At 49.3% G+C, this 14,972-nt stretch overlaps 1 protein-coding gene across 4 annotated transcripts in view; it reads left to right on the top strand.

Moving 5' to 3' along the window:
- The first annotated feature begins 759 nt into the window (after positions 1–759).
- The window catches only part of FUBP3 (far upstream element binding protein 3), a 48,042-nt gene continuing 33,829 nt past the window's right edge, over positions 760–14,972 (top strand). For 2 of the 4 annotated variants that reach the window (XM_087823017.1, XM_087823015.1), the window contains exons 1-2: positions 760–843; positions 12,031–12,136. In XM_087823017.1, the coding sequence (XP_087679143.1) occupies positions 760–843; positions 12,031–12,136 (190 nt within the window). Of the gene's footprint in view, positions 844–11,465; positions 12,137–14,972 lie in introns of those variants that run through there. The other 2 variants (XM_087823016.1, XM_087823019.1) reach the window with 2 other exon arrangements.

Raw genomic sequence — 14,972 nt, 5'->3', positions numbered from 1 at the left:
CTTGCCGACAGTCCTACACCTGGTTACTACGGCGCAGAAAAGGTCAGGCGTGCCCAGCAGCCCCCTGCCGCGCGGCCGGCCTCGCCGGGGCGGGCGGGGAAGCGGAGTTGGTCCTGCGGGTTTCCCGCCTCCTCGGACCGTGCACGAGGCCCGCGGGCCGGCTTTCCTTCCCCACCCCCAGCTGGGTCGCTAGGCAACCGCAGGTGTGGCGCTGGCCCGTCCTCGCGCAAACTGATGACGCCGCTAGCGCGCCGGCCCCGGGCGCCCCCCGCAGACGCCGGCGCTGAGTCGGGGGCGCTGCCCTGCGCCCGCAGCCGCCCTTTGCGTCCTCGCGGTGCGGCTTCCGAGCGCTCAGTCCCAACTTTCCAAGCCCAGGGCCGCTCCTGGGAGGGCTGCCAGGGGAGCCAGCCCTGCGCGGGGGCTGCCTCGGGAGGAGCCACGTGACTCCTCTCCCCGGTTCCCAGCGCCCGACGCCCAGACACCTGAAGCCCCACCCGAGCGTCGGGAGCCCGGGGCGGTGTCGCGGCCCCACCTGGACCAGGTCACGCCTGGGGAGGGCGGGGCCTCGCGCGCTGGCCACGCCCCCACTTCCGGCCGGACCGCGGTCACGTGTCCCGAGCGGTCCCGCAGACGCGGCTCCTCTCGCGTCGAGTATCCCGTCTTCCCTTCCGCCGGAAGTGGGGCGACTTTCCCTTTCCGGCTACGGGTCCCCGAGCGGAGGGGCGGCCGGCCGGGAGCGGAGCGGGGCGCGGGGCGGCCATGGCGGAGCTGGTGCAGGGCCAGGGCGCTCCGGGCGGCATGAAGGCCGAGGGCTTCGTGGACGCCCTGCACCGGGTCCGGCAGGTACGGCGCGGCCGGCGGCGCGAGCCCGCAGCCCGGGAGCCCGAGGCGGGGCCGGGCCGGGCCCGAGGGGAGGAGGGTCGGGCCCCGGGCGGGCGGTCGCCTCGGCGGGCTTGGCGGTTCCCGGAGCGGCCGAGGGCGAAGGCGCCACGCGGGGCCCCGGCCCAGACGCAGCCCGCCGGCCGGGCGTCCCGGGCGCCTGCAGCCTCCGGGGAGGGTCTGCCCGGGGCGCCTGGCCCCGGCGCGCGAGGCCCCAGCCGGACCTGCGAGGTTCGCGAGGGGAGGGCTCGACTGGGGGCTGGCGGAAGGCCGCTGTCTCAGGCCCCAGTAGCTTCTGAAGACGGGGAAGCGTCGCCCTGGTTCGAGAGTATTTCGCTCTGGCGGGTCCTCTTGGAGAGGGGAGAGAGGGTTAAGGAGGTGTGGGTGGTCCCCGAGACGGGGGCATTCATGATGGGCGACAGTTTTTCCCCTGTTGGGGAGAGTGGGATATGGACTCGTTCCAGCAGTGAAACTGTTACCATCTGACAACATCCTGCATTTTGTCCGAGTTAAAGAAACTGATTCTTAAGAGGTTGTTGCAAGTTGCCCTGCAGAAGGACCATGGGGCCTGCCTGCGCGGGCCTCCTGGCACGGTGCTGTGAGCAGAACGCCTTGCCTTGTGTGTGAAAGCGACGGGCAGGTAGCTTTAGCACCGCGCCTTCTGCCGAGTGCCTGGTGTTCGGCATCTCTTCCTGTTGCCTTGTAGGCGTACTGCCTGATATTTTACAGGTCGGGCTGTAACTAATCACTGCTTGATTCCTAACAAAGCCACGCGACCCATGGTATTCGATCCGCTCGGTCGCTTGAAGTCGGGGGTCTTTGCATCTCTTTCCAGTATTCCGGGGGAGGGAGCCCTACGTGTTTCCCAGATACTGGCTTTTCGTTGTTATACTGACGCTCCTGTAGACATTATGTTGGGTCCCAGAACTTTCCAAACCTGTGGTTCTACCTAAAGTTTTATCTGATGACTTGTTACTTACTGCCTAGGCACCAACCGGTACAGCAGTGAGTATCCATCTTAGTTAGACTCGGGAGCCCACCAGTGGCTGTAGTGGATGAACTTGCCATCCAGATCCCCTCCTGCCGCTCCAGGCCTCTTACACTGCTCTCCTCAGGACAGGGTCCTGGACCTTGTTTCTCATTGGCTACTAATATGTAATGGCTTTCGCTCTGTGCTGATGTACAGTCGCCTCGTTGGCCTTTTGTGCCCAGGAAGAATTATAGTCACTACCCTAAAGAGCTCAGATCCTCAGTTTGCAGAAGGCCCGTAGTTGAACATAAAATGAATTTTGAACCATTGGGAGGACGTTCTGCTTCTCTTGAGCCAATGGTTGGACTTGTGCTCTTGGACAACCTGCTTGAGGGAGGGAGGCCCTCGCTGAGTGCTGACCCGATGTGGATTGTTGGAGCAGTGGTGTTGACTACTAGCAGAGAGAGCTTCATTGGAAATGTTCCCAGCTCTGAAATGCACCACTGACTAGAGCAGTAATGAGCCCAATGGAGACACTCCTGTAAGTGCATGACTTCTGAATGTTAACCACTGGAGGTCGATACTATCTCCAAGGAGTTGATGGCCTTCAAAAACTAAAGAAAAAAACAGGTTTGTGAGTAATTTTAGGTTTATAGATTTACATTGGGCAAGAACAGAATGTTACAAGTCTAGAATATTGTACACGTCTAGTAAAACTTACCTAAAAGGATCTTATATTATTTGGGTACCTGGACGATGGTGGGTCTACTTCTCGCTTGTATACACAGCATGCTGCAGAGAGGTGATTCTTCCCCAACAGTGATTGAAAGTGAATGACAGTGTTATTTATTTAAATGAATGCAAAGCTCTCCCCCCTCACATGTGTCCTCATAACACCAGCAGCAGTCTACACAGCCCTCATCAGTTTGTCTAGAGGATCATAACAGCATCTGAATTGACCCTGCTGGGATTTGAACCTGCAGTTTCTGTTAAGTCTGGTGCCTGGAGTCTAGCACCTAATCTACTCAACTTCCCTCCTAGCATCCAGAAACCTCCTTGTATAGCCTTTGAACTTTTTCCAACAAAGGGAGCCAATTGTTGCTGTTGGTGTTTGGCACAAATGGATGATCCAGCCATTCTGTAGGGAAGCACACAAGTGTGGAAATGTGATCTGATTCCGCCCCATTGATGAATATCTAATACTGCTGGGTACTGAAAAACTATCATGTTCTGTTCTGTCATTGGCAGGTCATTAAAGTACTATTTCTTCAACTTGTTTAGAGAGGGCAGGATCCTAATAAGGGTGGGATGTGGGCTCAAAGCCAAAATAGGTCATCCTGCTCTATGGCTACACTGCACCTCTACCCTGACTCTGTCTAGGTTATAAGGGGACCTCATGGAGATATGATGAGTAGAAAAATATCTGTTTTATTTTGTTTTCTAAATATGTAAAAATGTTAACAGAAAGCCCACTGCTGGTGGTTTAGTAGCATCGGCCATCAAGTGCATGCACATTTGCATGTTAACAAGACAGTGTGTCCCCACTGTGTGTTAGCGGTTCCCAGCAGCCTTCCGTAAGCAGGATTTGCTGTTTGCCAGTCATCAACTAAACAGAAGAAATTGTCTGGCCAAACTGCTAGTGTTGTTTAGGACTTGAAGGTTCTGTTTTGATCTAGACTCAGTCGATGCCTCTATGTTGCATAACTCCAGAGTAGTCTATCCACGTAAATACAGTGTGATTGGTGCCTTGTGGAGTCAAGCATTATGTTGATTCTGCACCCAAATGATTGTGTGATGAAGCCACTGTAGAATCAATAGGAAGTAACCTATTCTTTACCAGCTCTGTTGTTTTGAAATATTAATTAGTGAGGGGCCTCAGAAATTTCACAGTACTCCAGAAGATGCCTCCCCGTGCTGTTGTTTCAAACTCAGCCTGAGCAGTAGGTGATTTGGCCCAAGTGCTGTATATAAGCACCAAATTTCCTTCAAGGGAAGGTGCATCCACTGTTAAAAGAAAAAGCCTCTGTTCGTTGGCTGCTTGGTACTTGCTGAGAGATTTGGCTTTTGCCTTCTTAATACATGATGTTTCTGGCTCATAAAGTCAAGTGTGCTGAGTGCTCAGTTTCAGTTACACTCCACTCCCCTGAGATCACCTCATACCTGTTCCCTGCTTCCGTAGCTCAAGTCACTTCGCCAGGGACTTACTCCTGTGTGTATGTTCCTTTTAGCTTTCTCAGACACTTGGCGAAAACCAGTGTCTACAGGAAACCTGGGGCTGCTTCTGTATCTTGACAGGAGCAGTACCGTGCAAAGAGCAAATCCTTGTTACAGGGTTTTAGTGATGTGACCGAGTCCATTTGAGTCACCACACTTGAATGGAAGTGCTGAACCTCATGTTTGGCTTTAAAAGGTAGACACTATAAATGAACAGTGTGTGTGCCTCTAAGGCTTTTCTCATTTCCAGCTGAGACTTCTTTATCTTTTAAAATCTGATAGCCCATGTGTATCATCTGAAAATGTGGTTCCTCTGAAGTCCCAGTTTTGTGCAGATACAAATTTTCCTAGACCAGAGTTCTCAAACAGAGGGCCCATGGGCTGGGGTGGGCTGGGCTGCAGGCATGCTTTGTTTTACCCACACCGTGCCGACACTTGGAAACTAGAACGATTTCACATAAAGGTGGAGGTTTCTAGCTTCTCTAGAGAAGACCTGGCTGCATTCTCCTGCATTTTGCCGTTGCCACGTTCGGCAGGAGGCAGGCAGCCTCTGCCTCTGCATAGCATTGACTCCCTGGCTGCCGCCATTCCCACCACTTTGCTCATGTTTGCGCTGTCCGTTGGGGGTCCTGGATGGAGAGTTGGGCAATCTAAGGCTCCTACAGGCAGCTCTGTGACCTTGGGCTACCTAGGTTAGTCTTTCCCAACATTCGGTCTGCAGGCTGTTACTATAACTTCCATGGGGAATACAGGGTTAAATCAAGGTGAGTTGGCTCAGAGCCTTTCATGTGCTTGTGTGCTTTAGGGCCTGCAGGGCGTGGGTGTTCGTCGTGAGGATCCTGGAGGTAGGCCATCTCATGCCCGCTTCGTAAAACCAAAACCCGGCCTGTGGCTCGAGCTTCAGGAAATGAGCTGGGTAACTCACTGGTCCTCCAGGCCGTGGGCGCCCAGGGCTTTCACCTGGCGGATTTGAAACAGAACCTCGGCCGTGTTGCTTTGGCCCGTTTGCTTTGCGGTGTGTTCTACAGCAGCTCAACGCTGCGTTTGCGTTCGTGTCGTCTTGTTACAGCAGCGATGAGGTGCGTAGGAACGTGACCCTTGTCTATATCAGTTAGCCTGTGGTGAAATTAGTTTCCTGTTGTTTCACTGCAGTGCCAAGAGCCTTTTGATGACGTTGAGTGAGGACTTGCTGTATTACAGGGTGTCTGTTCACACTTTCCTCTCCCTGGCTTTTCTGTGTAGTCCTTTTACTCTTAGGAATGGTCCCTCTTGAAAGTGTTTTGCATTTGGAGTTTTGTTATAAAGGTACTTGGGGAAGAATAGCCAGCACTTGTATTGGAGGCATGAACTGCACTTTCATCCTGATCCCAGATGCTGACAAATCAGTCAGGAGACCGAGGAGTGTCAGTGGAAGCGATGGTGCGATTCGGGCTACCTGCCATGGTTTGGGGATCTGCGGAGTCTGAGGCTTCTTGCTGGATGCCAGGACAACGCAAAGATAAGACAAGTTTGCTGCTGGTTTTGTCTTACTGTGCACTAGGTCCTCACAGCGCCAGGTACAGTGTTCAGGATGGGGTTATGCTCCTCGTTTTATATTTGAATGTAAGCCCAAGGGAGAGGAGGCAGTTTCTCAGAGTCAGACAAAGACTGTATGCATAGTTCTTGGACCCGTGTCTTCTGCATTCTGAGAAGGACTTGGTTCCTTGCAGAGGTGGTTGGGTAGTTTTCCACCTCAGTGAGACATCCGCAGAATCTTTTTGTTTTAATTTTTTTTAACCCTCACCCTAGGATATTTTTCCCATTGCTTTTTAGAGAGAGTGGCGGGTGGGGGCGGGAAGGGAAGGGAAGGGAAGGGAACCATCAATGTGAGACACATGGATTGGTTGCTTCCTGCACCGGCCCCGGTCAGTGCCAGGGATCGAGCCTGCACCTAAGGTATGTGCCCTTAGCCGGATTCAAACCTGGGACCCTTCAGTCCATGTGCCGACTCTAATCACGGAGCCAAACCGTCCAGGGCCTGCAGAACCTTTGAACAGAGCATTGAAGGGACACGGGTGGAATTAGATGGAATGGAGGGGAGAAAACTAACATGTCATCTTTGGGCTTTTGGGGGGGTACTGTGCTGGATCAGAACTTCAGCTGCAGCGTTGGCTGGTCCCCTTAGCATTTTGCCTACAGATGGGCTTCTCCATATTCGTTTTAAATTTAGATATTTCATGAGTACCTTCTGTGTGCCAAGCACTTTGATATGCGTTAGGGAAGTTGTTCTTTAACTTTTTTGGAACATGGACCTTTTAAAGACTCTTGAAAACTTCGGCCGTCTCCTCAGAAATACTTAATAGTTTGGTAGATGAATTCAGGAGGCTCTAAAGCTGAGCCCTGGAGCTCCCAGCTAAGGAATCTTTGTCCCAGGGTTCCCGAGGTGATTGAGAAGGTCCACTCTTCAGAGAGCTCCTTATGAGGAGACAGTGTAACCAGTCACCTGCTCGGTGAGGTTATGCTATTTAGAGCTAGGTTAGAAAGTGCTTCTTTGCAATCACAGATAAGGGAGTATTTAATTCGCCCCAAATGTGAGTGGCGTGGAGTCAGGAAAAGCTGCTAAGAAGAGCTGATATCTTATTTGATTGGCATATAGAATTCTGTGTTTGGCTAATGCCAGTAAATAGGGCAGGGTCAGCCTGGCCCACCTCTGATGACAACTGTCGCTACCATTTGTTGAGCTTGTGTTATGCTCTGTGCCAGGCAAGCACTTTCATGTATTTCTCTCATTTGATGGCCATGCAATTCCCAGGGGTGGTGTAGTGAAGTGGTTAAGAGTGTGGAGTCAGACTCTACGAGTTCAAGTCCTGCCCCTTCACTGGCTCAATCACTGGACAAGTTGTCTGCCTCCTTTCAGCCCGTTTCCTCGTGTGTAAATGGAGGCCACTGATGGTGGTAATGATGAAAGGCAGCTAATGTTAGAGGTTAGGAGGTTACCCTTGGGAGGTGGGGTTGGGTAGTGACTGAAGGGGCCTGAGGCAGACTTCTGGGTCCCCGTGAGGCTCTGTGTCTTGATCTGGCTGCTGGTTACACAGGCAGTTTAGGATGTGAAAATCTAGGGTGCTGTAAACGTGCCCACCTGCTTGTCTGTGGCATGACAGGCTAGGAGGGCAGGCGCGGATCCTTACAGGCCATTGTCCTGGGCGCTTTGCGTTGTTACTCATCTGCGCGGGTATGATTCCAGGCAGGCTCCACATCCCACAGGAGTGAGAATAGCAGCTACCTGGCGAGGTCACCGTGACGGTCGCACGCGGGCAGCAGCAGGCTTTTGGTAGGTGTGCAGTGAGTTTGATGGCACGCTGCTGTCTTCACTGCAGCCTCCCAGGTAGCGGGATGCAGAGCTGGGACTCGCCCCATGCACTGTGACTCCAGACCCTGCCCTCCGGGACATCCCTTAGCCCCATCTCGCCTACTCTGGCCATGTACTGTTTCTTCCTGCCATGGGGAGCAGACTTCAGTCCAGCCCGTGCCTTCTCCAAGGCCTCAGCAGGCCATGCTGCGTCACCGTAGAGCAGGAGTTCCAGGGAACAAGTTCGGTTCCTGCTCCGGGGTGGTGTGAGCTTTCACCGCTCCTTGCCGGATCCATGAAAACCATCAGTAGCTGCATTGATGGCATGGACATAGTATGTGGGTGACTTGATGGCACGCGATGGCTTTGCCTGTTTCCATGTAGTATAAAGTTGTAATGAGTGTAGAGTTGTGGAAGTAGTCACAGCTTCCTATTTGATTACAACACCTGTCAGCAGAATTTTAGTTCTAAAAGGGTGCCTTGGGAGTAATTAATCGCCATGTTTAGGAACTTCAAATTTTTTTTCAAAAGGAACGAAATCATTATCGTGAGTGAAAAACTTTTCCATGTGTTGAAGGTAACTGTAAAAATATATATATTCATCCATGCACCTTTCAGAATCACCTGTGTACTTGGCATCTGTTTGGAAAACACTAGTTTAGTTCCTTTCTGCATGTCACAGGTGTGTGCACCAAGGGGCAAGGCCATTGAGGGTCTTGCCCAGGGCTATGCACTGGAAGAGCCAGCTGGAAAACCAAGCTCTTGACCGACTCCTGGTCCAGTGCTCCCTTCCTCCGCATTCCCACTGACTACTGGCGGGGAGATTAAGTTAAAAGTCTATCGCATTGATTTATATTTCATCTCTTACTATGCTTAAAATAGCCCAGGTAGTGAGATGACCCATTCTCCCCCACCTACCCCTAAAGGGGGGAAAGTAACTGAAGTCGTAGAAAATCAGTAGCAGAGTCCCCTCAAGGTCATGCTTTCAGATAAAGACGGAGTGGCCTTGGCTTTGTTGGAATATTCTGGCTTCAGTGACTCTCACTTTCTGGCCTGTGCCATGAACTGAGAGTGTACCTCACCTCCCTTAGCAGCTGCTGCTCAAGATGATCACTTGCGATGTGAGGAATTGCTTGAGGTCTGTGCACTGTGAATCACTAGGTTTTAAGTCCTCGAGAAGTGAAATGTGGTTAAGAAAGTTTTAGGTGGAGGAAAGGGAGGGAGCTTAGTGCTGTGTTTATAGATTCGATATTCAGGCGTACCTAGGCTTAAATGCCATTTCTGCCGCTTGCAAGATGTGTGACTGTGGACAGGTCACTCAGCTGCTCCGAGCCTCACTCTTCCTTATCTTAGAAAAGGAACTAATAATACCAGCCTCCTAGAGAACCACTGTAAGGAATAAATGAGATAGCATGTTTAAAGTGCTCTTATAGTACCTAGCATGTAGTAAGCACTCATGAAATTTCAACTGGTTAATTTAGTAGACATTTAATACCATTTCTTAGAATAAGGTTACATTTATATGACGAGAGCAATACATTGTTTTTTATGGTGTGTTGTAATATAATGCACAGTGTAATGTTAATGTAAATTATGATATAATAGTATATGATAATGTTAAACTTGAATATAGCATTTGGTTAGCCAGAGTTTAAATGCAGTCTGTTGATTTCAGAGCTGCACATCTTAACCATTGGAAATTTCCCATGTTGTAGATACCTGAAGCAAACATGACTTAAGAACAAATGTGGCCCTGGCCAGGTAGCTCAGTTGGTTACAGCATCATACTGACGTGCCAAGGTTGCCAGTTCCATCTCCGGTCAGGGCACATGCATAGATAAGTGGAACAACAAAGTAATGTTTTTCTCTGTCTCTTCCCCTTTCTCTAAAAAAATCAATACATTTTTTAAAAAATGGATTAAAAAAACAAATCTGAAAGTCTCAGTCACATTTTTGGAAGAACACTTATTGATATCGATATTAGGAACACGAAACTATTGTGACACTTTTAGCATATTGACTTTGGGGGGAAAATAAGGAAGGCCAAGGACTCGGGAATAACATTTAGCTACTTTGGCAGGAAGGAAAAAGATCTGGAAGCAAGAGGCATCAGAAGGGAGCAGGGAGAGCGCCTAATGTGTAGAGCTGACGTTTGGGGCCCTGTCTTTGAGAGTGACGTCACATGCACACTGTTGGGGGACTCCACTGATAGTCATACCCTTTTGTGTTTTGGGGTCATCTTCATGTCTTCTGAGAATGCTTTGGTCTCTTTTTTTAAAAAAAAAACAACCCAGCTAGGCCAATAATCTTGCAATCCCTTACATCGGCTATTGCCTGCTCAGTTTATTGTGGCAGACGAATTTTGGACACAAGCCCTTGCCGTGTTCTCACCTTTCTAACCCACCTGCTTTACCAGGTGAGTCCTTACAGGTAACTTTTGCGTCTTAAGTAAGTAGCCAACCTCCACAAACTTAACAAATACGGGGAGCAAGCTTGCAAGCAGGTGATAGAATGCTGTTAGGCTAGATTTATATGGCCTTTTAAGAGCAAATGGCCACTTGCCCTGAGAAACTTACCTTGGGTATAGGAGGTGGGGTTTCTGTCAGCAGTCGAGTATTTGGGATCAGCGAACTTTTTCTTTAAAGGTCCGAATAGTAAATTGTGTATGTGAATGTGTTTGTGCGCAGTGCGTGTGTGGCTTTGCACACTGTATGGTCTCTGTACAACTCACTGATAACAGATGGGTGTGGCTTTGTTCTCATAAAGCTTTCCTTACAAAAGCCGGTGGTTCACCAGCCATGGTTTGTTTACGCCTGGCCTAGAACACCTTAGAAATGGTGTTCCGACTCGAATTGTAGAATCTCTGGATTTTAAAAGCAAACGAGCACATTACTTCCCTTGGTAAGCCTTGTACTTGCTGCTGACCACCCTTCCTCTAAAATCCGAGCCCCTCACCATGACCAGCAAGCCCTGTGTGAACTGGCCCTGCCCACCTCTTGGAACACATCTCATTCCTTTTACGATAATGACTTGACTTCTCTTTGAGGATTACACCTACCAAACATGCTCCTGCCTCAGGGCCTTTGTACAGCTGCTCCTCCTGCCGGGACAGCCCTTCCTCAGTTTTTTGTGTAGCCAGCTCTTGCTGATTATTTAGGTCTCAGGTTACATGTCACCTCAGTGTCCTGCCCTGACCACCCTATATGAAGTAGCTCTCCTGAGCCCTCTGTGTCATTGTCTTCTCTTGTTAGTGTCATGCTTATTGCCACCTGACCTGACCCGTTTGCTGTGCGCCTGACTCCCAGCCCACTGCTGACTCCAGAGGGCAGGAACCCTTCACTGCAGGAACCCTGTGCCTGGAGCAGCCCGCACATAGTAGGCAGTCACCGTTGGTTGGGTGAATCGCCTTGTTTTACAGCCCTGGTGTTTGTGAAGTGCGTTTCAGTGGACAGAGCTCATCTGTCTTCAGAGTGTGGTGGTGTCTTTTCAAGAACCATGAAGCAAATGGTGTTATACCCAGAGGGTCTTAGGCAGAGAAGAAAGGGGCTTGCCCAGCATCACAGAACGGAGCTGGTAAATGAAGGGACAAGACCTGACCCAGGATGCCTGACATTTAAGTCTTCCCTTGCGTTTTCATAATTGTCTTTGGCTGTTGGTGTAAGGTAGTTTATCTCTCTGTCGGTCCCAGAAGGTCTCAGACTTCTGGACACATTGGGAACAAGTTCAGAACTTCCACCAAAGATTTGCTCTGTAAGACAGGTGTGCCAGGCTTAATTCAGGGACTAGCATCATTTATTAAGAAGATCACATTTAATTTCCTAATAACAAAGTAGATAAGTAAGAAGTTCTATGTAGCATTTGCTTCTGGGGAAAATTTTTTTTTTTGCTTTAAAAAAATATTTTTATTGATTTCAGAGAGAGGGAAGGGAGAGGGAGAGAGAGAAACATCAATGATGAGAGTCATTGATCAGCTGCCTCCAGGAGCCTGCACCCGGGCAATCGAACCAAGATCTCCTGGATCATAGGTTGATGCTCAACCGCTGAGCCACACTGGCCAGGCTCTGGGGGAAATTTTTAATAGCTGTGTTCTGTTCTTTAATTGATAAATAATAAAAGTTGAACTAGCTCTCAGAGGATCTTAACTTTCTTGGGTGTGGGAACCCTTCTGCAGTAGGCTGGACAGATGTCCCCCCACTGCACGGCCACGCAGTGAAGAGCAACTTATTGCTTTATATTTATAGACATTATAGTTAATAGGGTGGAAGATTCCTCCAGGGTTGTCACTTGAGCAAACACAGCCTTGTAAGTGTTGTTGGGGAATTTGTCTCTTACAGGAGCCCTGTGATTAAATGTTTTGAGCAAGTTTCTCGTATTGCTGGCTGCTTTTTTTTCCTCAAATGCAGTATACCTGTATTTTAAGTGATGACTTAGAAACACTAATTTGCTTTTAAAAGACACATTTTTGGTACTATTTTAACTCTAAAGACATGTTATTATTAAGACTGAAAGGAAACTTCTTGTCTTACATTGATGCAGGTTGGGGGAGAATTGGGACAACAGCCCTTTAAATAGGACTCTTGTCTTTCCCTGAATATAGCCATGATTTGTTCCTGATCCTTAAATCTGCTTCGTTCTGTAGATCGCTGCTAAAATCGATTCAATTCCTCACTTGAACAATTCCACGCCCCTCGTGGACCCCTCAGTGTATGGCTATGGCGTGCAGAAACGGCCCTTGGATGATGGAGGTAAGTGTCATCCCTGCCCTTCGCGTGGCAGCAAGCCTGGCGGTCAACTTGGCGTTTGTGTCAGCATTTCCCTAGCGGCCCTCCCCCAGCATCGCTCTGCAGAGGGGTGGTTGCGGGACAGGTTCAGGATGATTTTTTTCAGCAGTGCCCCAGCATTGAACCCTTCTTTTCCTTGGTAACACGGGCATCTTTTTAGCTGGGCTCGTGGGTAAAGACTTGGGTTCTGAGCATGAGCTTGGAAGTAATGGACATGTGAGGGTTTTGTTGGATTTAGCCCTCTGTGCTTCCAGTGCACGTGCAGGAATTGAAGTTCCCACTTTTCACCAAAGAAAAGCTAAGTTTTGGTGTGAGCTGTGAGGCAGCTGTGGCTACATCTTGACGCTAAAGAGAGGAAAGGGCTGGTGGCCTTTCTCCAGTCTGTCTGCTGGTGTTTCACCATTCCCATTCATGACAGGTTCTTTCTGGAAACGTTCAGTTTTCTGTCGTTCATTCTTTGTTGGTTTGTTTATATACTCGACTCCACCCCATCCCCAGATTTGAAACCAATAAGACATTCCTTCTACCAGCACCCTGGCAGAGCATCCATCATATGTGTTTCTGCAGAGAACTTGGACTTTATCTTATTTTGTCTTCCACAAAGTATGGCTGTAACAGGGATTGTGAAATAAACTGGGTGGGACATGAATGTTCACATAGTAGATGGGCAGTGTCTTTTCCTCCTGTCTTGTCATCTGCATATGCATCCAACCATGGACATGTGTACATGTTTCTGTGATGTATTATTAAGTGAAAAAAATCAAGGTGTACACCAGGATGTATTGCGCCTTTTCCAAAAAAAGTGCATGTTTTTATGGACATAGAAAAAATGTAATTTGGTGTGACTGATTTTTCTCTGGTCTCCTTGGGGACTCTAAAGGGGGGATTGCCTTTGTTTTTAGACGGAGCCTTTTTGGAGTAATTATATAGATGCACACTGTGGAGATTTAAAGGGATAACGTCTGGGTGTAAAGTTCTGGTCTGTTTAAAAAAGTGGTTTATGTTTATGATCACACACACGGAAAGTCTGCTCTAGGCCATTGGAACCAAGGTGACCATTTAAACTGCTGCTCCCAAACAGTACCCCACGGTCGTCTTTTATTCGACTGGTGCTAGTGATTCCTTAGACCAGATATGACTGACTAACAGCATCATCTGCATCTTTGCCTTAGCAAAAGCTTTTTACCTTTTCAAGGCAATTATGCTTCTGCTCCTCCTATGAGACATGGATGGGAAAGTAGAACTAAGTTGTCTGGCTCTGAGCACGTATCTTGTTAATGGACAGAGTTTCTCTCGCCCACAATTCCAGAAATTGAGATCAATACGTTTCATAACTCTCAGCCCTGTTTTCACCTGCTGTGTGGGTCCAGTCGGAGTGACACGGCTCCCAGTGAACAGTATCCGCTGTGTCCTCTGCACGGGGACGCCCAGACACTTGCAAATGTAACTGGTGGCATTCTGCAGACATTTTCCTCCTGTTAATACTTTGCATGCCTATTTGAAAGAAATTAGGAAAAGGTTCTGAACTTAAAGAGACCTAGGGAGCCAGCAGCAGTAGCTAGTCAGTCACCAGGGAGTCTGGGGTCTCATCTGAAACTTCAGTTCATTGTCATATTGTATTTTCACCTCTTTTTGTTCTTGTTGACACTATTACAAATATCCTTCATTCCCCCCTTCTTTGTCTCCCTCCAGCCAGCCCCCTCCTCTTTTGAGAACCGCCTTTTGGGGACTAAGTCCTTGTGATCAGAAAATGAACACGGTTTCTCTCTTTCCTTCTAAGTAGGAAGCCTGCATACAGGGGTAAAGGGCTGAGAAAGGACCTTCAGCAGCCTGCTGGGCCTGGCATCCCTGGGTGCCCGTGTCTTACATAACAGGCTGTATCGGGAGACAGGAAATGCCCCTCAGGCTCTTCACGTTCTCATTTCAGTTGGGGAATCAGTCCTCTTTTTCTGAGCACTGTTTGAATAGCAGAATCACAGGAGTCCTTTCCTCAGTGTTGGTCTCCAGGTGTAGAGTTTGAGGGTTGCTGTTGAGCTTAGCGAGGACCCTGGGCAGGGGGGCCTGCCTTGGCCTCCTGTCAGCTGTCTCCTGACAGGATAGGTCACTGGGCCAGTTCTGCTCCCCTGAATAATTACGTGAGTTTACAGGTCCTGTGGAGGAAAGTGTTCATGTTTACCGACAGCTCTCTCAGGGTCACAGTCATGCTGTGTGTGAGATGAAAGTTTAGAAAAGCGGAGGCAAACAGCAGGCAGGAGTTCCGCCACCTTTTCTTTGCAGTAAAGATTCCCAAGGTTGCAGTCTTGTTTGTTTGGTTTGGCTTGGACAGGTTTGTCAGCTCACGTCTTTAGCAATGTGAACTTTCCAACTTTCCTGTGCATCTGGGTTCAGGAGGTTGAAGTTCAGCTCCCTAGGAGTTTTTTCAGGTGTTGCTTAGTTCTGTTTAAAAGTACTTCGACTCTTACATCGACCAGAAAAAACCTTAACACAGGTTTATTCAGGCCATTGAGATATGCAAACAAGCATAGGACTAGGAGGATCAGAATAGTGCCGGGCGGGAAGAGGAGGGGAAGATGTATTCCTGGGTGGGACAGGGCTTGCGGGCCATGTTCCCAGGCAGTTTTGCGCTGTCTGTGACGTGGCGGCTCCGGAGCCTGCCCTGGTGCCCTGCCCTCCAGCTTTGGGTCACATAACTTTAACTGTTGGCATCTTCAGTCTTGGCACCCATGCTTTCTAACAGTCTTTGAGGTGTAGAGTCTCCAATTCTGGAATCTGCGTCTGGTGTCGGGTGTGGCAACCTTCC

Source organism: Miniopterus natalensis, chromosome 12 (genome assembly GCF_054644295.1).
Source record: "Miniopterus natalensis isolate mMinNat1 chromosome 12, mMinNat1.hap1, whole genome shotgun sequence".
NCBI classification, from domain to species: Eukaryota; Metazoa; Chordata; class Mammalia; order Chiroptera; family Miniopteridae; genus Miniopterus; species Miniopterus natalensis.
Note: the sequence above shows the minus strand (reverse complement) of the source record. Positions and strands in the feature narration are given on the sequence as shown.